This window comes from Corvus hawaiiensis, chromosome 2 (genome assembly GCF_020740725.1).
Source record: "Corvus hawaiiensis isolate bCorHaw1 chromosome 2, bCorHaw1.pri.cur, whole genome shotgun sequence".
In the NCBI taxonomy this organism is placed as follows: domain Eukaryota; kingdom Metazoa; phylum Chordata; class Aves; order Passeriformes; family Corvidae; genus Corvus; species Corvus hawaiiensis.
The window spans coordinates 22,420,081-22,447,280 of record NC_063214.1 but is presented as its reverse complement, the minus strand read 5'-3'; the positions used below and the strand labels follow the sequence as shown (position 1 = coordinate 22,447,280).

Below are 27,200 nucleotides of genomic sequence, written 5' to 3'. Positions count from 1 at the left end.
CACTTTCATTTCGCTTTTGACCTGATTTTGCTCCGTCCTGGAGTAGTCATCCAAGTGAAGAGTATCTGTGCATGTATGTGCACAAGTAAAATGGATTATTGGGAAAACACACAGGCTTGCTACGTCTGTGACAACAGGAGCAGTGCATCTGCACATCAGCAACTTCATCAGTGTGTGTAGAGATCTTGGCAAGATAGTGGTGAAGTTCACTTAGGGCTGGGATTAGTGACATACAAACAGTGCTTCATAGGAAGCTTGATTTGGGGAAAGGGTTCTGTAAGTTGACACGGTTAAGAATGTTTCAGTCTGTCAAAGTATGCTTGTTTAAACAGTATAGATAGGGTGTAGAGGCTCTCCTTGACTGTATAGACATTGATTTATTTTTTATTTCCTTCACTCTTCCCCTCTCCTTTTAAAATTGTGGGGAAAACTGTCTCTTTTTGGAGATAAAAATTTGCATTCCGGGCTTCAGGCCAAACTGTTTTAACAGACAAGTTATATAGTCTCTAGAAAGTAGTCTTTTATGATGGAAACACTGATAGATCCTCCACTTTGGCAAGCCAAGAGGTCCATCTACCATAATAAAAGTAAATAAAAAGACTTACTGGCACTGAAGAAAAAGTTTGTGTTTTTTTAAGAGAGTTATAACTAACACAGAATTGGTTAAAATAATTACACTTCTCTCTATCATCTGAATTTCTTAAATGTAATAATCCCAGTTAGGAAAAAATAAACATTAGAAGAATTATTAGGTTGACTTTGTTCCTTTATAATGTTGACAGCTCAGCTACAGTAATATCTGCAGGAAAGCTGCTTTTTTGTTGCTACAGTTTCTGTACCACTGGCTCCTTCTCCAGCATGTATATCCTATAAATCGATAGATCAGATCAGATTCTCTCCTCCTGGGTGGTGAACTAGTCTGTCTGGCTAAAAGATGTATCGTCAGAATACATGGAATTCATTATGGAAGGCGTGACAGATTTAAAGTGAGAGTTTGTTCTTCTCAATCCATTTGCCAATACTGAGAGAGAAGTACCTCACCTTTTCTTCTTTTAATGGGAAAACATAGGTAAGGCTGTGATAATCAGGCCAGATTATTCTGTTTAGTTTCAAAAGTCCACATATTTTTAGTATTTTTTTTGCTTTTCAAACAGCTGTTTGTGCCCCCTTCACCAGTACTTTTATCCTATTTATGTTTTAGAACAACCCTCTCAACCAGAAATCTTACATCAAGCAGACCTCTTAGAAACAGAGAAGCTACAAATGGTAAGAGAAGCATCCTCCTTCACAGTTATGTTCTTGACAGCTGCCTGAAGTCCCTTTTCAGTCCAGACAGAGGTGGTGGCTCAGAGAGGTGAATGAACACCTGCCTGTGAGTCTATAGCCAGGCTGAGCACAGAGCATTTGCCTTGCCACTACTCTCTTTATTCCTGCCTGATCTGCAAACAAGGGCCATCCTGACCTTAGGCCCACCACCCTCTTCCAAATTGTACCTCACTGACTTGATTTTCCCTATTTAAGAAAAGCAGTTGAGGTTAAGCCTTTGAACTTTCTAGAAATTTTTACCCAAAACAGCATAAGTAAAAACAAAATTATGTCAAAACCTAGTGGAGAAAACCAGTGACTAATTCCTGTCTGTTTTGCAGCTCGGGGAGTGCATTGCAAGGGACAGTTATCCCGAGGGCAATGTCACGTGGTACAAAAACGGGAGAGTTTTGCAGCCCGTGGATGATGGTATGTTTTGGTAATGACCAATGTCCCTGGATCCACACATGACTCAAGAAGAGTGTTTATAAGGCTTGCTCTGCTTTCTTCTAATATATTCTTCCTTTGAGAAAAGCTACTTGTATGTATATACAGATGTAACTAGAAGATGTTTAGCCCTTTCAGAGTACCCAAGCTATGCCACATAATCTTTCTCTTTTGGTACCGGTTCTAAAACCACATCATAGGGAGGAGAATTGCCTTTATTAATGCTATCACAAAGCTATTTTTGGGCCTATGTAACCAATAGAAACCTGTATCTAATTTTCAACTTCTTATAAGGCATTAACTGTCTCAGTTTCATACCTGTTCAATATTGTGTTTTGGACCATGTAGACCATCATCTTATACAACTGTTATTTTCCAGGATATGTATGAACGACTATTTTTTTCCTTCTTTTCAACTTTGACAGACTGATCAGGCTACAATATTTTTCCTTCCATAAATCAGAGAAAGCTTAAAAAATAAATTTGATCCTAATTTTTTTGCCATCATTTTTGAGGCCTTCTTTCTGTCTTACAAATTAGGCTGAGATTTGTATTAAAAACCCCACCAGTTTGCAACTAGGTTTTTTTTGTTGGATTGGATTTAAACTATTTGGTAGGTTAGGAGTATGTTGTTGGTAAAATGTTCCTTGTATACCTCAGTGGCAGTACAACAGGAAAAGTTTGTACAATCTCTTGGGTGACATGTCATGCTGCTTGTATGTTTGCACCCTGATCACAAATGCAGAACAGGCAACAACATACAGGAAAAAGGTTTCAAATTCTGTCTGTGTGACACTGAAACATTATTTCCTTTTCAGTTGTGGTCATAAATTTGCAAAAGATTGTGGACAGAACAACTGGACTTTTCACCATGACATCGTCTCTTCAGTACATGCCAACAAAGGAGGATGTAAATGCCAAGTTCTCTTGCATTGTGACTTATTATGGACCATCTGGCCAGAAAACTATGCAGTCTGAACCAGTTGTCTTCGATGTTCACTGTAAGTTATCAAAAAAGTATCTTTTGCTGTACAAAGTCTACCTCCAGGGCAGGGGAAAGCAAAATCAAAAACAGTTTACAAAATTAGAGGGTTACTGCTTCTTGGCTATTGAAATGGTTTCTTCAAAATTGATTTGCATCAAGAAGGTCTGAGTACATTGCCAAGGTGATTTTTATTATCTTCAGATTTACATGAGATTTCATTTTTCCTAACAATAGAATACTGAATATCAAGATTTCGTTGACAAAAGTGGTAGCCATAAAGAGTCACAGTGAAATGGGCTTTTGAGAATTTTAAGAGAAGTTATAGTGGTTGATTCTGTGCCCCCTGAAATATGCAGTAAATACACAATACAGTTTTTAGTAAACTCAAATGTTTTTCATCTTTGCAGAGTCAGCACCAAGCAGTTAATGCTGGCTGTCTACCTTGCATAAAATGCTTCTCTACAGCTGTAAGATGCTGTGTTTTACATTTAAAATACATATTTTGAATATTGGTAGACTTTTAAGTAGAGAATTTGTGTAAATAATTGCTTCTAACTGGACTGAATTCTAAAGCAGCTTCCTTACTGTGTTACTGACAGATGTGGAAATCAAAATGCTCCTTCGAGTAAACAAAACAGGCTGTTGGCAAGGAAAGATCAGAGGAGGTGGCAGCACTTAGAGACCAGGGGAAGAGACATTTCAAAGTCTTGTAAAATGACACTTCTGAAGGACTGTAGAAGAGACCGGGTCACAGCAGGATGTAGAGGAACCAGAGATAGACAATATATCCAATCAAGTGTTACCTCTCTGCACACTTCAAGAAATACCTCATCTTATAAAAAGATTAGTCCCTGTTTTGGGAGTGATAGGGTCTAAGTATACAGCCCAGCATCTATGTCTTAGCATAAATTGTATGACAGCTGTGTAATCCAGCTGAATACAAAGCAAATAAGTAAGGCACTGGATCTCTCCATGCAGTGTGAGTGCACCATTGCCTTGAAAACAAAAGCCATGGGCTGGAAGTGCCATGTATGTTCTGCCTAGATGATAGTTGCTTTTCCTCTACGGGTCAAGTTTGTTGAGCCACAGGGTAGGGGATCGGTTTTGACCTTGCCCAAATAAAACCAAACCTTGGAGGTCTTTGGTTTCCTCTGGATTAAGGTTGTCTTTTCACCAGCTGTTTCTCCAGAATGACAAGCAGAAGAACTAATGGAGAAGAAAACCCCTGGGACAACTGTTACTCCTAGAAACACCACAGGCATTCCAAGCCTGCAGACACCTATCCCATCATTTTGAAGCTAGAAGCATTTCTTATTTTTTTGGTTTGGATCTAAAGCTGGGCACCAAATTTCACTGTGGCTTTTTTTTCTGTCATTTGTGGAGCCCCATGACTATGAATAACTCCTGCTGTGCATGGCAGATGTTCCCAGGAAAGAAATGTAATGACCAGAAAGCATTTGTTGCTATTACTTGCCAAGAGGTGCTGTGCTGTCCTCATTTCCCCTCTGCTTTCATGCATTAGGGCCACTTCACCTGTTGAGGGTGAGGCTCTTCCAGGTTCCTGTGGTGCATGTACTACATGCACTCGCAAGTAAGAACTCCCCATGTGAGGGGAAAAGAAGGCTGCACGGCTGCAGGATGGTCACTGGCCGTGTATAGTGTGCCCTCTGTATAAAGATTTAATGGTTGATAAACTAGCTCTTCTAGTCCTGGCCTAGTAATACACAATTTAATTAATTCCACCAGTGTGCTGCTAATTAGCAAATAATGGAAGGCAGGCACACCATTCAGTACCTCAGAAGAGGCCTCAAGTATGAATTCTGTCTTTAGAATGTGGAGTTTCCCAACTTTCTTTATGAGTATTTTCATCTGCCGTAACTTCAGTTCCTTACTCTGCATAAATGCATCTCCAAATGAATTTGTGAAATTCTTTGTTAACAGATGCATTTCATGATTTCTGTTAGTTGATGTTAATGGCCTGTCTGATTTGGTTTTGCTTTTTTAGTTTAGTACAGTGATCCTAATTCGTTTCTCAATAATTGTGATTTTTTTAATGAGTCAAATATAATGCAGATTAAAAAAATGTCAGACTCCAACTCTAAGAAATTGAAGTCTTTCAGCCTTTTTTATTTTAGATGGACTGTCAAAACTATGATATTTTGCATCTCTAAACCAATAGAACAAAATCATAAAGACCTGCTGCTCATTCCTTGCAACTTATCCATTTATCTTAAAGAAATGGGGAGAGCATGATTAAAATTATACCGGCAGAAGATTTTTTTAAAGATGTATCTACTCACTCAGGATCTAAGAAATGTTTCATTGTTTGTTTTGTTTTTTTATTTTATCTTTTGTATTGAGTTAGTGCAATCTTTAGCATGCAAGTGTTTAATAAGCTAGTTCATGTCCTGGAAGGAGCCAGCCACTGTAACCTAGTGTGAGAAGTAGAGTGAATTAGCTCTTGCTGTGTTGGATGTTACTTGGATTAGGATAATTTAGCTCAGCTAGCAGCAGTTACGTGCTTGGTTTTGCAGCTGCAAGCAAGGAAGCTACTGAAAGCTAGGAGTACTAGGAGAGAAGTCTTGGAAGTGGGCACTTAGATAGTATTTCAGATATTTAATTATCTAGGCTCCAGTTATGTGGGGTTCTCCTCAGCAGTAATCAGTGTAAAAAGATAATGTTTGTCAGGCAGATTTCCCAGTCATGCCGTGTTGTTAGGTGTCTGTCTTGTTATGGATAAACTGCTTTACATGACAGATTAGAGTCAAAGGCACTTCACACTCATACTGCTTCCAGCATTGGTGTTTTCCTTGAAAAGGCACATTGGCTGGGACAGCTCTGGGATAGCAGCATTCATTTACTAAATGGCTGCCTTTTGGTGCTGGCTCCTGGAATTTTGCTGTTGTTGAAAGCAGAATCTCAAGTTTGCAGAAACACCAAGTCAGGAATATGTGCCACTGAGAGGCAAGATGTGCCTTCACCAGGCTGCTCCTGTTTATTAATGAAAGCGGGGGAGCACATTACTCATGCCAAACACCACTCTGTGTGGCACTGGATACTATCTTCCTGTTCTCAGGCTGCATCTTCCTCAGAAGAGTGACCTCTTCATCTTAAACATCTTAGTTTAAGTAGTCTTTTGCTATTTACTTCTGTATGTTTGGGGTTTTTTTCTAGTTTAGCAAATTAAATTAAAATTTGCTCCTGGTTGTTTACAGTAGATAGAAGGGTAAGATATGTCTACAGAAAAGACTGGTGCTTTGCAAGAATGTTACTTTTGTTTAACTGTGCCCATTTCATCCAGTTCTGTTTATCTCTGAGAGGAAAAACCTGTTCTAGATTAAAGTCCTAAAGTCTTACTCTTTATTAATTCCTCCCTTTTCAGTCTTGAGACAAAGCCTAAGCAATTCCAGGATATATCTAGACGTTCTTTATGATAACTTTACCTTAATGTAAAGTTGACAGAAGGAGACACACGTTTTTGCAGCAGCCCCTGAAACTGAGTTTTTGGTCCAGCAGCTACCAAGAAGGGCATGCATGTCATTCCTGGCCAGCTATCTCATTGCATCTGTTGTATTCCATACCAGCAGTGATGCTGGACTTCTTTTTTCTAAGCAGGAGAAGCTGTGCCTCAGCTCTGAAGGTACTGGGGAAGGAGCTTGTTCGGCCATGGAAGGGAGCGGAGGCTCTGAAGGAGGGAGGGAGGCTGTGGCTGGTTGGAATCCAGTACCCCTCCTGCCCTGAGGAGGGGTGAGGTGCTGTGCTCTGCTGGGGCTCCCAGTCCTTGAGAGGCCCCAGTGAACTGCAGCTCCTGTTATTGAGAAATCCCGTCACAGAAGACAGACGTGATAAATGCCTGGAGGGTTGGAAGGGCTGTAGAGCACACGCTTCACTAAGCACACAAAATCACCTGTCAGCCAGGGCTTTCTTTGCTGTGGAGATTTTTTAGTGCCTAATAAGGTGCGCTGTACTGTATCTTAATGCAAGACTGGCATCTCTGATGGAATTTTATTTATCCTTTGAAATTAAAATGGTGAGAGTTATCTGCCCATATTATTTTTTTTAATTTTGTTCATTTTACTTTGTTTTTTAAAAATTATATTATTATACTTAGAAAGAATAGCATCTGCTAAAGAATGCTTTAGAAAATTGTGAAAGTAAAATGTAAGTTATAGTTCAACTTCAGTGAACATGACAGAAGTATGTTACATTTACTGTTCTGTTGACTATGTTAAGGGTCCTATTATGTTCACCAGATTTATCTTTCTGAAAGCCTGTAGTGATCAGCATATAGAATAGGCTGAATATAGTTGCTTAGTTCATATTTCTTTCTTTTTAATGCCAGAAGGCTATTATCTAGTACTAATACATGGTGTTGAGAGCTTCAGTTGTTTTTCTGATTGCTGCAGTCCTCCAAAAAGGGAATTTCACAGAGGACAAGTTAATCCCTCATAATGAAATCACACCATGAAATGGTTCATACTAATCAGGATTTCTTTTGCTTTAAAGCACATGACATGTTTGTAATCATTGCTGTTTCAGTTACAGGTATTTTGGAGAAGAAAAATGAATTTTATGTCATATGACTTCTTTGCACTTAATTGGCAAAAATATAGAGAGTGTGATTAACTTCAAGTTCTTTTATGAAAAGATCTACACGTGCAAATATTTTCAGCTGCAGGATGATAAAATTGCATTTTCTTGGGCCATGAATATTGCATGCATAGTGTTGCTGTGCGGATTATGCTGAAGCTATTAAATATGTACATTATTTTCACAGACCCAACAGAGAAGGTGACTATTCAAGTGCTGCCACAAAGTAGTACCATTAAAGAGGGCGATAACATCACTCTGAAGTGCTCAGGAAATGGCAACCCTCCTCCACAGGAGTTCCTGTTTTACATTCCGGTACGTCCTGCCTTGCTGTCGCTGCCTAGTGTAATATTCTGTGTCATTCCTTCCTACAGACATTGCTACATGTCAGTGTATACGTGGTTTTGTAACAAATGAAGGAAGGAATTCGATGCGACAAACACTGAAGATAGACATTGACCATTATAGCATGCTCTGAGAATGCCTCACCTCAGTTGGCAAAATATTTTTGAAAAAATCTCTCCTTTACCCCAGCCCACCCGAATTTTGCAGGAGTATAGACCTACTAAAAATTACAATGCTTCATTTCCCATCATCAGGTATTTTAATAAACAGTTTTGATTACAGCTGTTTAGCACCTTGAAGGAAACCAACTCATCTGTTGTCATAACACAGATCCAGCAGTGAAAGTACAGCAAATTAATTCAGCTATATTTTGGACTTTCACAGATTAATCTTTGTGCAATTTCTTTTCTTCAGTTAATTAATTAATTGTTTGGTGGCATATAAAACAAAAAAGAATGTGTGTGACAGCACAGGAGAACAAATCTGTCAAATGCATAAGACACAGACTGAGAAAAATAAAGGCTTTGTTACCATTAATCTTCTTAGTACTGGTGAAGTCCACAGACAGATGTGACTTTATATTCTAAGGCTTCTGGTCCTTGTTCCCATGTCCTCCTTCCCGCTCCTACTTTACATGCCTTATTTGTTCCTGCTGCAGCACTGAGCAGAGCTGCTCTTGCAAGAAGACAGAAGTGGTATCCTTTCAGATATTTCAAACCCAGCATATCACCCTCTGAACATAATTGTCGTCTACTCTGGGCTCCTGGCATGTTTGAATTGCTGAAGAGAGCAAGGGGAGCTAGGAGCTGAAGTCCTTATCTCAGAACAGCCATTTAGATGCAGTGAGTCATCCTAGAAGCGCACTAAATGCTAGTGAAAAAGTGTCTGGTATCTCTCCTTGCTCCACTATCACAGTGAGTGAGCTAAACACCCAAGTTTGTCTTATCTTTGGACTCCCTGTCTTTTCTCTCAAGAAGAGCTGCAGTGGGTGATTCCTTCACAAGGCTCAGAGGTATTATAAATCTCTTTCTGGATCCAGAGATAGGAATTAGGGTATCATCCTATGCTTGTTTCAAAGCTGATCTAAGTCAGTAATCAGGGGGAAACTAGGGAACTGGACAGCCAGAAAGCAACATTTGCTGGCTAATTCAGAACACCAGTGTCTGTGGATAACTGCATATAATGCAGTGTATACCTGACCAGGGTCTATATTGTGATGTGGATAAAGCAAGGTTTGCTTGTGCTGTTCAAAAATTTGCAATGCAGTACAAATCAGTTCATGATTTGTCCTAGACTGAATATATCAGAATCAGATTTAGCTACACAATTTGTTTTGGTTTTTGATTTCTGCAATACTTATTCTGCTAAACTTTCAAGTTTTGTATATTAACATTCTCTTAAAATGAGTTAGTCATTCAATTAAAAGAGTAAGCTCTTGATTGTAGTTGTTTTTTAAAATTATGTTGTCACACAGGAAGTAAACCTCAGTATAATTAATAGGAAATTACACTTCAATGATGCCCTGTCTATATGTACTTTGGAGTATTTAGCTATCCTTATAATTTAAAAAATCCTCAACAAAAATTAGTGGGTTTAGCAAGCCCATGTACAGTCTTGTTTTCCACCCGCAGGGAGAAACAGAAGGTATAAGAAGCTCAGATACTTACGTAATGACAGATGTGAGACGAAATGCAACAGGACAATACAGGTGCTCTCTGACTGACAAAAGCATGATGGACTCGACCACCATCACTGTGCACTGTAAGTCATTGCATTTTGCACTCTTAGGTAGGATACAAACTGATCTTGGACCTCCTGGGATGGTTTCTCTGCTTTATGTATGTAGCTTAGTGCAGTTACCTACAGGTGAAGCAGTTGGTTTGAAGGAGTGTCTGGTCATTTCTATTTATTTTAATGTATTTCTGTTTGAAAATCTCAACTTTCTCAATTCATTGGCCTAGATACAGTTTCACTTCATGTAACTTTTGTGTAGTATACATTGTCACATACAGTGAGAATTTTGGTATTTTATATTTCGGTCATGTGAACGTATATAGGGCAAATTACTCTCTTCTGGCCGTGCCTTAGAATGTACACAAACATGGAAGCTGATCCACAGGGATATCACTGAAGGCCATTCTTCATAATCAAGTTCACATTCCCTCAATGAGCTTAACATGTAAGGAGTCTAGAAAAGAGACTCAGGATGTTGTTATGTTCTCATAGGAAAAGTTGCTTTTTTTTTTTACTTTTCCCAGAATCGTGAGAGCTACAGAGCTCAGTAAATTTTCTTTAGCTGGATACTGTTTATTCACACTATCAGCAACACTTCGAAAGCAGCCATTGAACTGGTGGAACCATTGAAGCAAGAGTTGCTTTTAATCTCCCTATGGAGAAGACATGAGCAGGAACTCTCAGCCAGGGGTGGTTTTCCACTAAAAATATTGATGGTCTGAAGTCTTCACGGTAGCATCAATAGTTGACAGATTCAGAGGGATCTGATGGATAATGAAGTTTAAAGGCTTCCACAGTTGTTATACTTTACATGAAAACAAACTTCATGTTTTTGTATTTGGTTTTGAATTTTTTTTCCTGGAAGAGGTACAATACATCCATAATATATCTGTACATGAACAATTACACTGTTATATTTAATTAATATTTTGCCTTTAATAAGTTCATCTGCTGTTACCCTGCCCACCCCTTCTATTTGCCAAGAGTTGGGCATGTAAAATCTGAAAAGAGCCCAGTGCTTCTGCCTCTTAACTTAGCAAAGTGAAGGTAGCAAATGTAGCTTTATAACTGACCCTTTAATTTTTCTCCTAGTGGACTGCAGGTCTACTCATACTTTCATAAATAATTAAAAAATCAAGTCCTCCGCTCCAAGTTATTTTTAACAAGCCAGTTTTCCTTTCTCTTCTATTTTGTGTGCACATTGGAAGAGCTTTACTATGCCAGAGAAGCATGTGTTTTCTAGGTGTGAGTCTTCCCAGTGTTGGCAGCTAGTGCAGCTACCCAGAACTCAGAGCTATGCTCTAGTACCCTACTGCTTCACTTTACTTAGGGTTCATTTTGTTTTTCCAAAACACCTCTATCTGCAATAAAGCCTTTGCTTAAAAGAGGCGCAATGGCCTGGAATAGTTCTGTAATTCCCGAATGTCCAGACCATGCCCTATCCTTAAGGTACTTCAGTGTCTTCCTTATGCTGCTCTAAAGCATTTCTGCAGGATGTAGTTTGTCCTTCAGATAGTACTTACTAATGCCTATCAAATCCTACTTTTTCTCCCTCTTTTGCTTTATTTTTTACCTTGTCACATATGGATGAATATTCCTCTCTCTGCTGTTACACTGAAAAAACCTTGATTAGGAGTCAGGGCTTTTCATTTCTTCCCATCCAATCTCAGTATTTTAGATTTTCTGTTTTCTTTTTTAAAAACCTAACCACAAACACAACAAAAAGCAGGCAATATAATAATTTAAATTTGAGAAACTGTTTACAGTAATTTGTTAAATTTCAACTGTAGTGCTTTTTCCCAAAACAATTTTATTGAGCATTCTAATTACCCTGATTTCTTTCAGTGTCTAGGTAGGGAAAGCTTCTTGCTGGTATGAAAAAACATTATAATGCCATATTCCTCAAATATTATTTGCAGAAAAATATTCTGGCTGAATACAGAGCTCCCTTTTTGCAAATTGAATGTAAATTATGAGACTTACAGAAAGCTGAAAATTGACATTGAAGCATCTGAGTTACCCATAGTGTCTAGGGAAATATTTTATTTATAAAGGAAATTGAGGAGGGATGAAAGGACAAACTGTACAACCTGAGTTCTTGCCCTTCAGAGCAGGATCTGTGCAGCCAGATCCCAGTTTAGAGTCCAGCAGAGCTGAGTGCTTGTGGTTGGCATGATTTGTCCCTCTACAGAGGGAGCAACAGAACAAGATTGATGTTGTGGGTTTGGGGTTTTTTACACTAGGTTGTAAATTCTCTGCCAGCTCTGTTCCTTCAGTGAGTTTGCCCAGGGTCAGATGAGCAAAACTGGCAGGGAAGGGGACCAGAGCAAAAGCTGTTTACAACCACTTACAGAGATGTAGCAGCACTCCCTGAGCGAGGCAAGGAAAGCACCCTGCAGCAGAGGACAGGTATAAAGAAGCAACTCTCAGCTATAAAGAAGCAACTCTTTCAACCCACAGTCCCCTTTCTTTATCTATTGCTATGGGGATTTGAGCAACTTGGCCTAGTGCTGGTGTTCCTGCCCATGGCAGGGGGGTTGGAAGTAGATGATCTTTTAGGTCTCTTCCAACCCAAACATTCTATGATTCTGTAACTGTTTCTGCATGTAAAACCTAGTATGGAGTAAGTAGGTCTGTGGAACTTCCTCTTTGTGATGCTTTCCTTTCTGCTAAAATGGGTTCTGCAAACCATCCAGTAAATTAAAGGTCTTAGGAGTATAGCACTTGTATTTCTCTGTAGATATTTTTATAGCCTTGTATTGACTTGTCTCTTTCATTAAAGCCATCAAAAATACAGGGGAAATCACCTTTTGAATGTTGCATGGGAAAATATATTCTCAGGATACTAGGAGAAGTTTCTAGTTGTCTGCTAGTTTATTCATGGAGCTCAGACAACAAGCAAGTGCCTGCATAGTTTTCCCAATTGTAGCACAGTACAATCAGAGGCCTCCTTTAAATGCTGCAAGTCTGTCCTAGATGTGCCACAGTTTCCAAACTGAATTGTGTGCTCCAGTCTTGCCCACATTAATTCCATACCTCCCTCACATGATGTGGTGATACGTGCAGAATGCACTGTTTGTCTCTTCCCTGCTCTACTTGGTATGCAAAGACAGCACTGAAATCAATGCAAGACTTCAAGTGAGACCACATTAAGAGCTAGCATATATTGAAAATGGTGCCTGATGAGGAGCTTGTTTCTGAAGAACATTTCAAAGCCAAATGTGAAATGTACAGAAAATTCTCACAGAAAAGTTTTTCTTTCAATGGAGACAAAAATTTAATTTTGACAGTCTTCTGTATGCAAGAAATATTTTCTCCTCATACTTCTGTACCAAAGAGAGATTATTTACTAAGTAGCGAGATAAAGGTAGCTACATAGCATTTCTTTGTGGACCTGGCAGATAAACTGGCAGAAAATTAAGCTAAATCAAGTTGCTTGTGCAGAGTTCCTAGAGGGGATCCTATAACAGTAGCTGAATTCTGTCTTGCCTCACAAGTCATACAAATACTGCTCTGAGTTACGTAGCTCATCTCATACACTGTAAATTTTCCTGAATTGCTATAGCAACCAAGACCATGGTGTGAGAGGGATTGTAGTCCCAGTTACACCACACAAAGGGGCTGGCAGGGCACAGACTATCCTGGAGGAAGACTCAAGGATTGCTTTGGGCTCAGTGTCACTCTTGCCTGAGATGAAGGCAAAAACTTTCATGAATTTTTGCTCCCTATGACAAATGTGAGAGGAACACCTTCTGAATGGTCTTGGTGATCTCTTGGGGTTGAGGTGCTATCTTGCTTCAAAGAACAAGAGGTTTAAGTACATGTATAAGGAAATTCTTGAGGGGAAAAAAGAAAAAATCTTAGTTTTTTCTTCAACCACCCCTCTGCCTTGATAGAATGTGTTTAAGGGTAACAAAGCAAGAAGAAACACATCCCATACACCATCCGAATCTACATACTGCTCACCGGAGGAGTCTTGTAATTTTATTTCTTTATTTTTCTTCTGGAAGCCACCAGAGAATAATTGGATTCCATTTACTGGTTTCAGGAGGGAGGATAGGAAATCCCCATAGGAGTACAGAAACAAGATGCCATTTTATCTCATCAAGATCTTTGACAAATGCACAGATGAAAGTACAGTCCTTGTGACCTCTTGGACGAGACACTGGGCTTGTAACACAGATAATAGTGCTGCAGACCAGTAGTACAGGCTGAACCCTAGTTGCTCCCTGAAGTTCTACCTCTAATTACAATGGTGTTCCCAGGGCAACCACTGAATGAAGCCAGTAGGGAAGTTCATTGTTTTGTTAAGGAAAACTCGCTTTCCTCTACTGTGATTTTTGTCTCAAGCTTTTTTTTTAAGTTCTGCTTAAAAGCCAAAAGGAGGCTTTACAGTACTTTGCCAGCAAGTACTATATTTGTGATGAAGTCATGTGTGCATTTGACTGCACATGTTTGTGTGTGCACACACACATCTGTGATAGTCATTCAACCAGGCAACTTGGCTCACAAGCAAGGCACTGTCAGAGGGGAAGCAAAATAGAGATTGGCAAACTCTGCTTTTCTTTCACTGTAGGATTAAAATTTTTAAAAAATGACCAGCCCATTTATACTAAGAAATAGCTTATATATATAAGGTTTATATATAATATAAACCTTTATACTAAGAAAAATCCAAAGCAGTGTTTTCTGATACTCCTGTTACTGGCTCTCACCCTGCCTTGTGTCAAACACAGCTGTCGCTGACTGCAATTTCCTGGGAGCTTAAATATGTCAGGCAGAGCTTGGAGTCTTTTTTGAGGTACCTAAAGTGGCACTTTAAGTAAAGGGCTTCATGTTGTAAAGGGCCCCAACCCTGTAATTCAGACATCTCACCCCTTCAGTCAGTATCATGTCTCATACACCTTCTTTGACCACCTTCATCTCCTTCAGATTTTGAGGATAAAAATCCTCTAGTTTTATCACACAAAAGAAAGGTACCTCTTGACCTGCCTTTTTCTCTACAATTACTATTTAGCATAACCTGTCCCCACCTGCACTAGTCCTCCCCTGAAGATGCATTTTTACCTGGCCCATAGCAAGCTGCCCTCACAGCATTCTGTACTTCCTTTTCCAAATTCACATACTTCTATGTGAAGTACTTCTTCATCTTCTTATGCCTACTTTGTCATTCTTTCAGCAGAACAAGGTGAAAAAAATGTATCCATTTTTCTAGTGATTAGTGAGGTTTTGCTTTTCCTGTTAGCCTATAATTACAGCAAAAATATGAATGTTCTGCAATGCCTATTTTAGAATAATTCTCTCATCTCCCTTACTTGTAAAATTGACTTAGATTTTATTGAAGAAATGAAATCTTGAATTTAATGAGTGCAATTAGTCACATTTTCTTTTCTTGGTAAGCCTCTGAAATGGGCCAGGCTTTCTGAGATTAACTTTTTACAAATGTTCTTTCTATCCCAGATTTGGATTTGCAGCTTACTCCTAGTGGAGAAGTCACAAAACAGATTGGAGAGGCCCTGCCTGTGTCATGCACGATTTCTTCCAGTAGAAATGCAACTGTGTTTTGGATAAAGGTCAGTAATTAATCTATTTCACACTTCATCTGAGTGTTCACCCCTTCATATTACTGCTGCTACTTCAGTGTTTTGGGAGGAAGGAAGGAAGGAAGTTGTTCGTTGGGCTTTTTAAAGAATGTTGTTAAAATGAGTCTTATGCATATGCTTAAAATGAGATCTTATTCACTCACATTGATGACTGAAAATCAGTTACTATAATTATCAGCTCAGCTTTCAAATAGAGAGAATTAAGGCATATTGTAACACAAATACAACTTTCTCAAAATTGTCTATGCAAGGCCTTTTGAGAATAAGGTTCCTCTAAGAAAAAAAGCCCATTTGGAGGAATTTTGGTGCATTTTCTCAGAGGTGAGCTTGGTCTTGGTTCTGATAAACATAGCAAAAAGGGCACGGGTTGAGAGGTCAGACAGTGAAAAATGCAGCTATTGAAGAAGGTGGCTTTACACCAAACCTGTAGTGCTGGAAACTTACAGTAAGGATACCTAATGGTTATTTATGAGGATATGTTGATCTCATAAGCCTGGCCTAGAGGAGAGTTGCTTGTGTCTCAAACATGTTTTGTCACTTGTGGTCTTGGCCAACCCACTAGAAAAGCTCAGAGCTAATAACTGATCCCATTTATGCCCTTGATTTAAAAACAATATTGTTCAGGAAGAAAGGAGATGGCTTCTATAAATCTCCATCAGTTTCTACTTTTCACGCTGGATATTCAAATGCTAGTTATTAATGGGGAAACAGCTTGAAAGTGTGGCTTTAATTTTCCAAAGCATGTGAAAACTCCTGTTGATAGTAGTCACATCTGTCATTAAGGGGTTAATATATTGTGAGTCTATCTCTGTCACTTCTAACTCCTGACTTTATCAGGACAATACCAGAATGCAAACAAGTCCATCATTTTCAAGTCTTCAGTATCAAGATGCTGGAAACTATGTCTGTGAAACGACCCTCCAGGAGGTGGAAGGATTGAGGAAAAGACAGACACTTAAACTTATTGTGGAAGGTAAGAGAGCAGAAAGTTATGATTATTATTGTTCTTTTTAAATCAAATGGTTAACTGCAACATTGTTCTTGTAGGAAAACCTCAAATCAAAATGACCAAGAAAACCAACACAAATAAAATGTCTAAAACAATTATCTGCCATGTGGAAGGTTTCCCCAAACCAGCAGTGCAGTGGACAGTTACAGGCAGTGGAAGCATCCTAAATAAAGCAAGTATCTTTCTTATTACTTTATTCACCAAAAAACTAGTGTATAGGAAGTGCAAATTAAAGTCGAGGGACATTTTTCAGATAGTGAGATTGAAGAAAAGTCTTTTTCATTTATCTAAGAGAAGGTTAAGTGGTAGCTGTAGCTACATGGTACTTACATGGATGATTTTTTATGATAAAGCCTTTTTGAATAGAACAGGTGAAGGCAAAGGAGATCCACTGGCTACAAGCTGAAGCTGGAAGGAAAAAGAAAAGGTTACAAATGAAATATGCATTTTTTAAATGAAGGTACTTAGTCGTTTTATCTGGGTAATGTGCTGATTTCACCATTGCATAAAGAATTTGCAAATAACGATGGAATTGTAGAACTTACATTAGAAAGCAAATGGGTACTTGATGTAGGCATTAGCTGAGTGAAGTGTAATGAAATTTGGCATGTGTGAATCAGAAGTTACATTCAGTATAATTCCTTATGGGCTTTGCAGCTTTTATCCTAATATTTATAGTTGTTTTTGTATGGTTATACCTGTTGTTTCTCACATTATGCCCGCATCCTTGGGGATAAATAAGAAGAACTCCTACATAGCAGGCAAAATACCTGGAAAATATGCAAACTGAAGTATTTTTATATGGATTACCAAATCCCATGCAGAGTATTGCCACATTTTGCCTTAGCAGGAAAAGTAAATGAGACCTCTCTACAGTCAGTGGATGGAAGTACAATGTACAGTGCTCCTGTAGATTCCATTACATTTCATCAGGTTCTGCTTTAAGCCTACAGAAATTATGTGTAGCTGTCAAAATTTGTCCATTTACTTGTAGGTATAAGACAGCAATTGTCTTGAAGCTACACAAATGATTGAAAATAATTTTCTCTGGGTGTTGCATTAATCCAGGAATAATGTACAGCAAATTTAAGGAACAACACATCACTATTACAGTGCAGATACTGTAGGTGCTACTAAATACACGGAGCTTGCCAAAATAATGCTTAATGTGGAAACAGTTTGGAAAGCTGGAAACTGGAAAACTTAGAGCAATTCTTTTCCTTATAATGACATAAATGAAAAACAGCAAGATGGAAAAAATAACACCTTAGAAGTCTGAAATTTCCTTTAAGAATTTTGTCATTTGGAATATTTTTTAAATAGTTGAAAGAAAAGCAAATACAGAATGTTGTTAACTTTTTCAGAATAAACCTTTATTATCATTAGTCTTACAGTGTGCACTATGCCATCTATAACTGGATATTTTGTCCGGCTTTTTCTTTCAAATATTTGCATTGCCATTTAATAAAAAATGTATTTCTGTTGCTGTTGTTTGGAGAACTGAAATAATAGTTGAAAGTTGTTTCCCTCTGAACATTTTCAGTGTGTAACACAATTAATGAGTGTACTGTTCTTTGTGTTTTTAAAGGATACTAATCTTCATTTTTCACCTTTTCAGACAGAGGAGACAAAATATGTTAATGGGAAATTTTCCAGTAAAATTGTAATTGCTCCTGAGGAAAATGTAACTTTAACTTGCATTGCAGAAAATGAGCTAGAAAGGACTGTGACCTCCATGAACGTCTCTGCTAGTGAGTGTCCTCTAAAGATCATTTCTTTAAAGTTACAGTTTCTCATAAAGTACCCATACATCACACTCAAATGAAGAGTAGGTCTGCATAGTAATGTTGATACTAAGATATTTAACCTTTTTGTCTTAAGTCAAGCAATTGTAAATCCACTCTGGATCAGTAGTACATAAAATTTATTGATTGCTTTCTACATGAGGTCACTTAGTCTTCATGACTTTCTTGGCTAGATACCTCTATTTAGAAAAGTAAACAATATTACAAAATAATAGTACAACACAGTAGCACAAAATACTGCAAAGTAATACTTTATTTACAAGACAGAGGTCTTTATTTATTACTAAATTGACAATATCCCTTAGTCCCTAAATTCCAGTTTATTATTACTGGTATGACTTGACTCACAATAGAAATCAGCCATACTGGGCTTTAATCACATCATGACGAAAAGTAGTGAGAAGCTTTGGAAGGCTAGCACAGAAATACTCAGAAATATTTCTGACTTTAATATTATACAGTTTTAGAGTAAAATTCTTCTAAGGGATATATTATAGTTACAAAGGAAAGACTTCTGTTTAAAGATGGGATTAAATATCTTGTTTGGCAAACACTGTTCCAGTTTCTGTCACTGGTGTAAATAGGCAATTAAAGGTGATGTTCAGGTCAAATATGTGTTGTCTCTAATTTAATTTTAACATTTTTCATTTCAGTAAATATTCCAGAATACGATGAGCCAGAGGATAGGAGTGGTACGTATGGTTTTCTCTCTGTAACCCTTGCTTTTGATTGTCTCGGTTCAAGACCTGTGTAGAGCACTGCACAAGTTCCTTAAAGTCCCTTAAAGCTGGACTTGATTTGAAATAGTTAGTGCTGTGATTGACTAAGATGTGACTTTCTTGAAGCTTAAAAACACGTTTAAAGAGCAATGCCTAGTTTGGTTTTTTTTTCCATTTCTAGTCCCTTTTCTTGTTTCTGGTGAAAATTCTTTAGAAATGTTGTAATGCTTTACTTTATCGTAGGTCATCTCATTAACTTTTCTTCTTTGCTTCAGATGACAATAGTGAAAAGGTTAATGACCAGGCAAAGCTAATAGTGGGAATTGTGGTCGGTCTTCTGCTGGTTGCTCTGATTGCAGGTGTTGTCTACTGGCTCTATGTGAAGAAATCAAAGTAAGAATTTTTGTAAAACTTTATACTAAACTGGAAAAAGAACAATGATAAGCAGAGATGTATGTTTACCTGTTTTCCTTCCTCTACAGCATTCCAGTAGTCTAAAGTGGCGAAAAGCTGTTACAGTAGGTGCACTTGGTAGAGAAAGGAAACTTGGTACCCCTGGCTTGTCCTAATGCTGAACAGGACTCATGTCCTAGAGGTGGGGTTCAAAGATTTTCATAGATCAGAGTTGTAATGAGGTCCTTTTCCCTGACAGCCAAGTCTGTGCTGACTCTTGCATTTAAATATAGTACTTAATTGTGGAACTTGTGTGGAAGTCTGTGTGGTTGTACTGGTGCTAGAAACTGCCTTCATTTAGAAATTGGCTGGCTTGTTTCCTTTAAAATGGAATAACATACAGAATAAGGCTCAGCCATCTCAGGGAAAAGAGAGATTTGTTTTGTTCACCTATACTTTAAGATTTCTGAAATAAAATTGGTAAACATAGAGCTTCTGTTGCTGAAAAATCTAGAAGCTCTCATCCCAATCCAGGTTTTAGCCATCACAGGCATAGAATAGCATTTTTCAGTGAGGCCTGCTTGCTTTCAAGTTTCTTCCTTGTCACAGAGGCTCACTTCTGAATATAAATGGGAGGGTCCCAAGAAGTGACCATTTTACTCTGTCCTTTTGAAGTTGGCTTGCTCCATTTGGTCTTATCCCTATACCTTTGTCTCCAGGGAGAACCAAAGGCAGTCAGAAACAGGCTTTCTTTCTGACAGCTCTTACAGCTGCTTCTTAGCACAGGAGGTTAAGTGGTTGTGCATAACAGGCACTGACAAGGACAGGTGTAAAAGCAGTCTTAAAGTTCACTTGGTTTTTGTATGATCTTTCACTAAAATTGAATCAAATGAAATCTAAAATATACCAGTGGGATTTTACTATGAACAAATGTGTTTTCACTGATGTGCAAGTGCAACAAGGAATTCCCCATCTGCTAGGAAATGCTCTTTTTTTTAATTTTTTTTGGATAATACATAAAAATTTTAGTTCAATCATAACGGATTAGGTTTTTGAAATTTTTCAAATATAGAGTTGTTATAAATTACCCAAGCACAGAACCACACTCAGATATTAAAGAGGATTTTTTTGGTTTTTTTCCAAAGCTTATGCTTCTTGTGGTAAAAAATTAAAAGTAACAACATAGTGCTCTTCCTCCCACACTTTGCTACTGTTGCAGTAATGTCTAAGATAACTTTGTCATTCCTTTTTGAATGTGTGAATGTAGAATCATGAAACCGTGGTACACTGGTTTGGGTTTCTTTGGATGAGGTGGTTTGATTATAACAAGGGCAGAGAAGGTAAAATATATTTTCTTGCACCATTGAGTAGTGTGGGGAGAGCTGACAGGAATCATAGAATATAGCATGAGATGAATTTATGAATTACAGCAATTTTTTCTGCTTCAAAGATAGAATATAGCATATTCTAAATGGACAACACTCATTTTTCTCATGCTCAACTTCTCTTCCTAAAGCTTAGAGGAAAAATTAGAGCTAGAATTGATTAGACAGGTTCACTGGAAACAAAAATACCTTTATAGTTTAATTATGGTCTCTGTATTTGACATGTGGTTGCTAGCTTCAAAACCCCTTAATTGATGTATCATCATTGACAATCTCCTGTTCTCTGTACATGTTTAAATTGATCTGTTGTTATCTTCCCTGCTTTCTGCACACCATACTTGCAGGAGCAAGCAGAATGTCAGTACCTATTCTGACAAAGTTTTCATTATGAATCATAGCCTAGAAATCAAAGCAGGCCTTGCAAAAAGCACCTTACACCTTTAGGCACAACTCCATCCAGGCCAGCAGGTAGTAGTTACTTTTTGAACCCACCCTTGACCAGTAACTCACCTAATCTCTATCCCCAAAGTGGCGCCAAAGGAAAGTCTGAGAACGCAGCAGCACAGAACTTTCCAAGTCTGCCGAGGCAAGAAAAATGTTAATTTTTTTTTGTTATTGGTGTTGTGGTTTGTATAATCTTCTATTGTCTTGTCATCCACACTAAGTAGGAATTATACTTGTAGCCTTGGAATATATTCCCAATAAATCACTTGTACAGTTACTCACTGCCTCAGCTCCACTTGATGGAAAAGCTGATTATTGCCACATATCCTTTTCAGTGTGAATATTATCCCATAAATCAGAGACTCATCTGTATTCCACGTCCTGCAACCAGCCTCCTTTTGAATAAAGAGTTGAGGCTACCTACTCCAGCATGCCTTGTTTCTCCTTCATCTGAGCAGAAGGCCAAACACTTGTTTTCTTCATATTTCTCCTTTTTCCAAAAAGGATATTGTAAACTAATATGCACTGAACAGAATATAACTCAGCACTTCAGAATTTTTCTAAAATTTTTGTGTCAGACGTCAGTTGAGAGATTCCAGGACACCCATGTTCGGTAAATGCTTCATATATGAAATTTTCACCTTGCCAGAAACAGCTGAGGACATAGCAGGAATTAAAGATTCAGAAAGGAAATAGTGCACCCTGTACCCTGCTCTCTAGTCATGAAAGTTTGCACGTAGATTGGACCCTGGCCCCATTTTTGTCCCTGGAGTTTGGAGGTGCCCAAATCTCAAGTCACAAGGCTAGATAAAGGTTAAAATGGTTCAACATCCAGTGAAGGAAACTTCAAATGGACCAGCTGAATCACAGCAGCAGTCTTAAAATTGTTCACACTCAGAGCACATCAAACTCTTGAAATGTTTCTTAGGTCACAGTGATGACAAAGGTTACTGGCATCTCTGAAACTGAACATTTGAAGCATAAAAATTCTGCTTTTCTGATACTTTATAGCAAACAAGCATATGAGTCCACACATGGTGGGCCAAAAAAGTAGGAAAGTCACTATGTTTTCAACAAGACTCAGCATTTGTGTTGGTTTTCACTCAGTTCCCTTCCAAAGAAAAGACATCTCTGAAAGTGTCAGTTCATGACATGACAAAAAACTAATATAAAAGTGACACAAATTAAAAACAGTCATCCATTTCCTGATGATTGGAATATTTTTCTAGGATCTCTGTGTTTTTTCCTACTGATGGACATTTGAAAACAATCGAAGAAAGTGGAAGGCAAGGTTGGAGTAAATAAGGAGGTTGCAGCTAGTCCAGATTGGGATGTATAAAACCATTAGCTCCTAGAAAATCTTCTGTGTAGTTTTAATGAAATTCATGGCTCCTGCTTCAACCCCCAGAACTACACAGATGTGCATTATCTTACCTGTCATTATCACAAGATTGAGTAACAAGGACAAGCAGCACTGCATACTTTCTTCCTTAAATAGTGATGAGGGTGAGGCCTAGACTTGCGAGATTAAAAGAAATCAGAAATTAAAACCCTACTGCAATTTTTGTGTCACCTATATGTAGTCTGTATTTATACTACAGCAGGAAAAACAGTTATCATGGAAAATGGTCTTCATATTACAAACAATGCTATGAGCATCGTTCAGTATCTGAACAAGATCCAATAAAATAGTGGCACCTCAGTACATACACGCCAAAGAATGCTAAAAACCTCACTTTGGTGCTACTTACAGACAGATTTTGATTAGGATTCCCTGGGGATAATTGTTTTCCTGAAGAGCAAGCATAGATAAATATTAAATATGAGTCATAATTTTAGCAAGAGCTCGAAATGATCCATGATTTACAAATTAATTTAAAGAAAAAAGAAAAGAGTTGAGCGAGTAAACTCATATTTATACAACCAACTTCTCACTCTTCAGAACAACAGCATACAAAAGTGTGGGCTTTTTTTGTGGAGCTGCAGATAATGACAATGTGTGAGAGTGCTCCATGCCTGGGCAAAGTGGGCTGTCTTCCCTTTTGGGCAAATCCTTGGGAATACTTCTATCTGTTCAGACTCCATTGCCCACCTGCTCAGACATTATCAGGAAGTCACTCTTGAGTTGAAAATGGAGCAAGCTGACAAGAGTCAATGCACAAAAAATGTAAGGAACAAGTGTTGTTGAATGTTAAGCTGAAAAGGACCATTTGTCCTGTGCCTGAAGTCACCCCAGGAAGTGATGGAACCTGTGTTTTGAGACATTTCTGTTACAAACCCAAGCCACGTCTGTCAAGCCCTGGGGATTGGTGCCATGCCAGGGGTGGCTGTGCCTCTGCTGTTGGCAGGGCACTGCCACTGGATCACACTGCTGCAACTCTGCAAAATAACTCCTATGTCTCTCAATGACACTATTTGGATAGCACTAAAAAAGGCAGCAGCATTGTTTGTGCTGAGGTGGTGAATCTGCCTAGATAATGGTATTTGGGGAACAAAAAAACCAGGTCAGCAGGATCACCAAACCACCATAAATAAACAGCTGCATTTCAGTCTCAGGCACTGAGAATTGAAATCCATCTGATTGTCAGACATGAAAAACTGCTGCTGCTCTCATTTCAAGCAGGTGGTTTGTAACATCCTCCGAAAGAGTTTTGGAGCACCTGCCTCTTTCAAAGTCAGTGTTGCTCTTTGAGTGTCCCATTTTTGCCCATTGTGTCTTTAGGAAAATAAAGGTGACATTCAGTTTCACTGTATGCAGAACTAAAATAGATTACTTTCAAAATCGAAACCTGATCGCGTTGGAGAATATCCTGACATTAGTCATTGAATACTTTTAACCTAATCGAAGACCAGACAGATCCCTGTGCTGTAACTGTCAGGTCCTATGAGATTCAGTCTGCTTTGGGCACTGTAAAACTCTTGATAAGAGGCCAAAAGAAAAGGATCCCAGTGAGCCATGCCCATGATCTATCCAGTCTCCAAGAGCAGACATTAGCAGTTATATGAGGACAGATGTGCATGACACTGCTTTCTCACATCCAACTCATTTCAGCTCAGGTAATTGCCTGAGTCCAGACTCTTTCAGCTTTTAATCTCTTTCCCTATTGTCTCCTATTTTGTGGGACTTATTTATGGAAAAGACTCATTAGCCACATGACAAGCCAAATTATGTGCTCAACCTAAACCAAACATGGTTTTAATTTAAATTTAAAATTTTTTTAATTTTCAAGGGATTTTTTTTTTGGAGGGGTTGTTTCCTTTATGTTAGGATTAAAGAGATTTGTGAAAGGTTATTAAGCTCACAGAAGGTCAGTCTCTACCAAAGCACTGAATTTTCTTCTTCATTGCATCTCATATCCTTTCCTTTTATGCATGCCATGTGTTTCAGGTTTTGAATACCAGAAAAAAATAGAATGTTACTGCCCAATGGAAATTTACCACTGTAGAACAAGTTACTTTGTAATACTATCTCAGCACTTTTAAAATTAAATTTGCCTGTAATAAAGAGGAGCTCAGATCTTTGCAGTAAATGAGTTTTCAGGATGACACCTTCCTGTCAGTCACACAAATATAACAGAGGCACCCTAAACTGATAGGAAAAGGTAAATGCTGCTTTAAAATGTTAAAACTTACAGCCCCTCAGGAAATAACCGCCTCTAAAACCAAAAAGATTTTAGAGTGGTCCCTTTCAGTGTAGCCTGTGGGATTTGGGATCCAGAATCCCATGCTCCCCTGGCACTCCACCTCCAAGCTGTGTTCCCCAGCCCGGAGAGCAGCATTTCAGCAGCACTCCCCGAGGTGGGGGGGTCAGGTGCATTGGCACCCCCGCAGGAGCTCTTCAGAGACAAAGACTAAACGGTGCTGTCTCAGTAGCACTGCTCCCAGGGTATTCCAGCTCAGGGCACACACGGCAGGCAGCCACTGCTCCCGGCCTTTGCTCAGATGGAGGATGTGCACAGGAGCGCTCCACTAGCGCTAGCTCTGCCCGGTGCTTCGGGAGGTGCGTACCTGCATGGTGTCAGCGTGCCATGTCACACTATCTCCCTAACCTGTGTCTTCATTGTATTTTGCAAGTCAGCGTCACTCCGGGTCTTTACCCTGCAGCAAGGGTGAGCATATGCATCAATCTGTCACAACAGACCTCACTTTTCTGTAGGGGAAACAAATTATCTGTAGAGAAAATGCAGCTACGATAATCTGCTTTGACACAAGGGATTTACTTCGTCCCACTCAAACACATTTGCCCATTTACATTTTCAAAATTGGGACCTTCAAAATGTTATCACAGCACTGCAGGAATCTTTCACCTTGGCAGACAGTGAGGCTTCTCACAGATTAAATGAATGGCATAGTGGTTTTATTGTGCTAAGCTAAACTAAGCACTTAACTCATTAATTCATCACCACTACTTGCATTAAGGAAGACCTGCTATTTTTAATGAGGCATACCTCTTTTTTTTCCCCCCCTCAAACATTTACACAATCTCATCTTTACCCAAAGCTTGTCAGTCATAGCTAGCACAGACCTAGAAGCTAGAGTGGGATTTTTTCTCAGTGTTGCCAGAATTTTCATTAGTTTCTTCACATTTAAAGAGCTTCCGTTTGGCACGGGCTCTGAAAGTCATTTACTACGAGTACACAAAAGATTGCTGTGTTGATCAAGATATCTCAGCCATGCTCGGAACGTTTTAGTACGCCTTAAAGCAGACTCGTGTTTATTGAAACAAGCTGCACAATTACTTTCTCAAGAAACATAGATCTCCACAACTGGTTTAACCTTACTAAATGTCTGCTAGCTCAGACTAATTCTGAATTCCTCAGGAGGTAAATCAAACACACAGAGCCCTGCTGCAATACTTCTTGTGGTACTCACAGCAGTGGGGATCTGGTGTCACTGGCCTATTTACAGACATATGCAAACCTGTTGCTCTGCTCAGAACAGAACTGTCAAAATTTTCTGTTTACTGGGAGGGGAGGAGGCAGTGTCATGAATATGAGGATGGAACAAAATGCTGTAGACATGCAAAAATGCCCTTCCTTTACATTATAGGACAGCATCAAAACATGTAGACAAAGATCTTGGAAATATAGAAGAGAACAAAAAACTAGAGGAAAACAATCATAAATCTGAAACTTAAGAGAAAATGTGTCAATCATCATTCCAGGTAAGTGCTTCATGTTACAGCATTAACATCTCTTTGTCCACCATTTCTCTCTGGTGATTAAAGCTGTAGCTTGGGCTGGTGTTCACCTTCCAGAGGTGAGGCAGTAGGGTCGTTTTGTGGTGTAGTTTTAGAACAGACAGACTCAAGCTTTTGGCTAGGTAAGAATTCAGAGCTGCACACAAAAATATAAAAAGAAGCCTGACATTCAGATGGGACTTAATATTTGGCTTTATTTTAATGTATGTGCTCAAGGAAATGAAAATATAAATTTGTATAATGTATCACTGTGGTACATATGTGTATGTAGGGTTCAGAAGGTTTCAAGGTATGACTTGAAATGTTTACAGGAATTTCTTCCCTTACTGAAAGCAACAGTTTCCAAGTCCTTGGTCACTTTTTTCATCATTAATGCAAAGGTCATGAAACTTCCTTTAGAACAAAACAATTCTCTTAGTCTAGATTTCACACACCTGTTCTGTGATCAGTTCTATCCTGGAGAGAGACACTGTCCATTACATTAGTAACAGGTTTGAAAGTTTCCCCTGCTGGGATCCGTATGAAGTAAACTGTTTACAAATGATCTGGCAGATCCCCAAGTTCTGCTGGGAATTACAGGAGCACTGCAAAGCACCAAGAGCACCACCCTGTGCTCACACATATATACACCACTGCTGCACCTCTCCTTTTAGTACCCAAAGGAGGGGGTTAGACCATTTTTCTGGCCAATTTAGGCCATTTAAAATTAACACTGTGATAACACAAGAGTCTGAAAACCAGCTAACCATAGAGAGGTTTGTTGAGTTTGTCATCAACTGTTCTTAAAAATGAGAGTAGTACATATCGAGGGGTGTTTGCATTGTAAGCTCCTCCACAGGAAACCTGTAGACAGCCCTGATTTTCAGTGATCTTAAGCAAATAGCACTGGATACTTTCTTGAGGTAAAACGGGGTTAAAGCATTTGGAATTATATAGAATTATGGTATTTCATGTTTACATAACAAGGTTTCTTATTTCAATGAATGCAACTCTCATTAATGTCAATATGTCAGTATTGTCTGAAATTTTCTAATAGCAGTCACAAGTTTTTCACTAAATATTCAGAATTCATTGGCTTATATAGAGCAATTACATGGTATATAAAGAGATGCAGCATTGCTGTAGGCACTTTACCAGCAATATCAGTGTTTTACTAGTTTGGAAAAGGGAGTTGGGAATATCAAAATTATGGCCTAGGAAGGATTTAAAGGTGGAAAACAAGTCAATTTGGATGTT

The 27,200-nt window shown here is 38.6% G+C and overlaps 1 protein-coding gene across 3 annotated transcripts in view; it reads left to right on the top strand.

The window, feature by feature from the left end:
* Positions 1-27,200, top strand: part of ALCAM (activated leukocyte cell adhesion molecule) — a 118,310-nt gene that overhangs the window by 88,492 nt on the left and 2,618 nt on the right. For 2 of the 3 annotated variants that reach the window (XM_048293785.1, XM_048293786.1), the window contains exons 4-16: positions 1,202-1,266; positions 1,647-1,734; positions 2,571-2,753; positions 7,515-7,642; positions 9,304-9,433; positions 14,867-14,979; positions 15,847-15,982; positions 16,057-16,190; positions 17,637-17,769; positions 18,477-18,515; positions 18,818-18,935; positions 20,850-20,906; positions 25,814-25,928. In XM_048293785.1, coding sequence (XP_048149742.1) covers positions 1,202-1,266; positions 1,647-1,734; positions 2,571-2,753; positions 7,515-7,642; positions 9,304-9,433; positions 14,867-14,979; positions 15,847-15,982; positions 16,057-16,190; positions 17,637-17,769; positions 18,477-18,515; positions 18,818-18,935; positions 20,850-20,906; positions 25,814-25,901 — 1,412 coding nt within the window. In that variant the 3' untranslated portion in view covers positions 25,902-25,928. The remainder of the gene's footprint in view (positions 1-1,201; positions 1,267-1,646; positions 1,735-2,570; positions 2,754-7,514; positions 7,643-9,303; positions 9,434-14,866; positions 14,980-15,846; positions 15,983-16,056; positions 16,191-17,636; positions 17,770-18,476; positions 18,516-18,817; positions 18,936-20,849; positions 20,907-25,813; positions 25,929-27,200) is intronic. The other variant, XM_048293787.1, reaches the window with a different exon arrangement.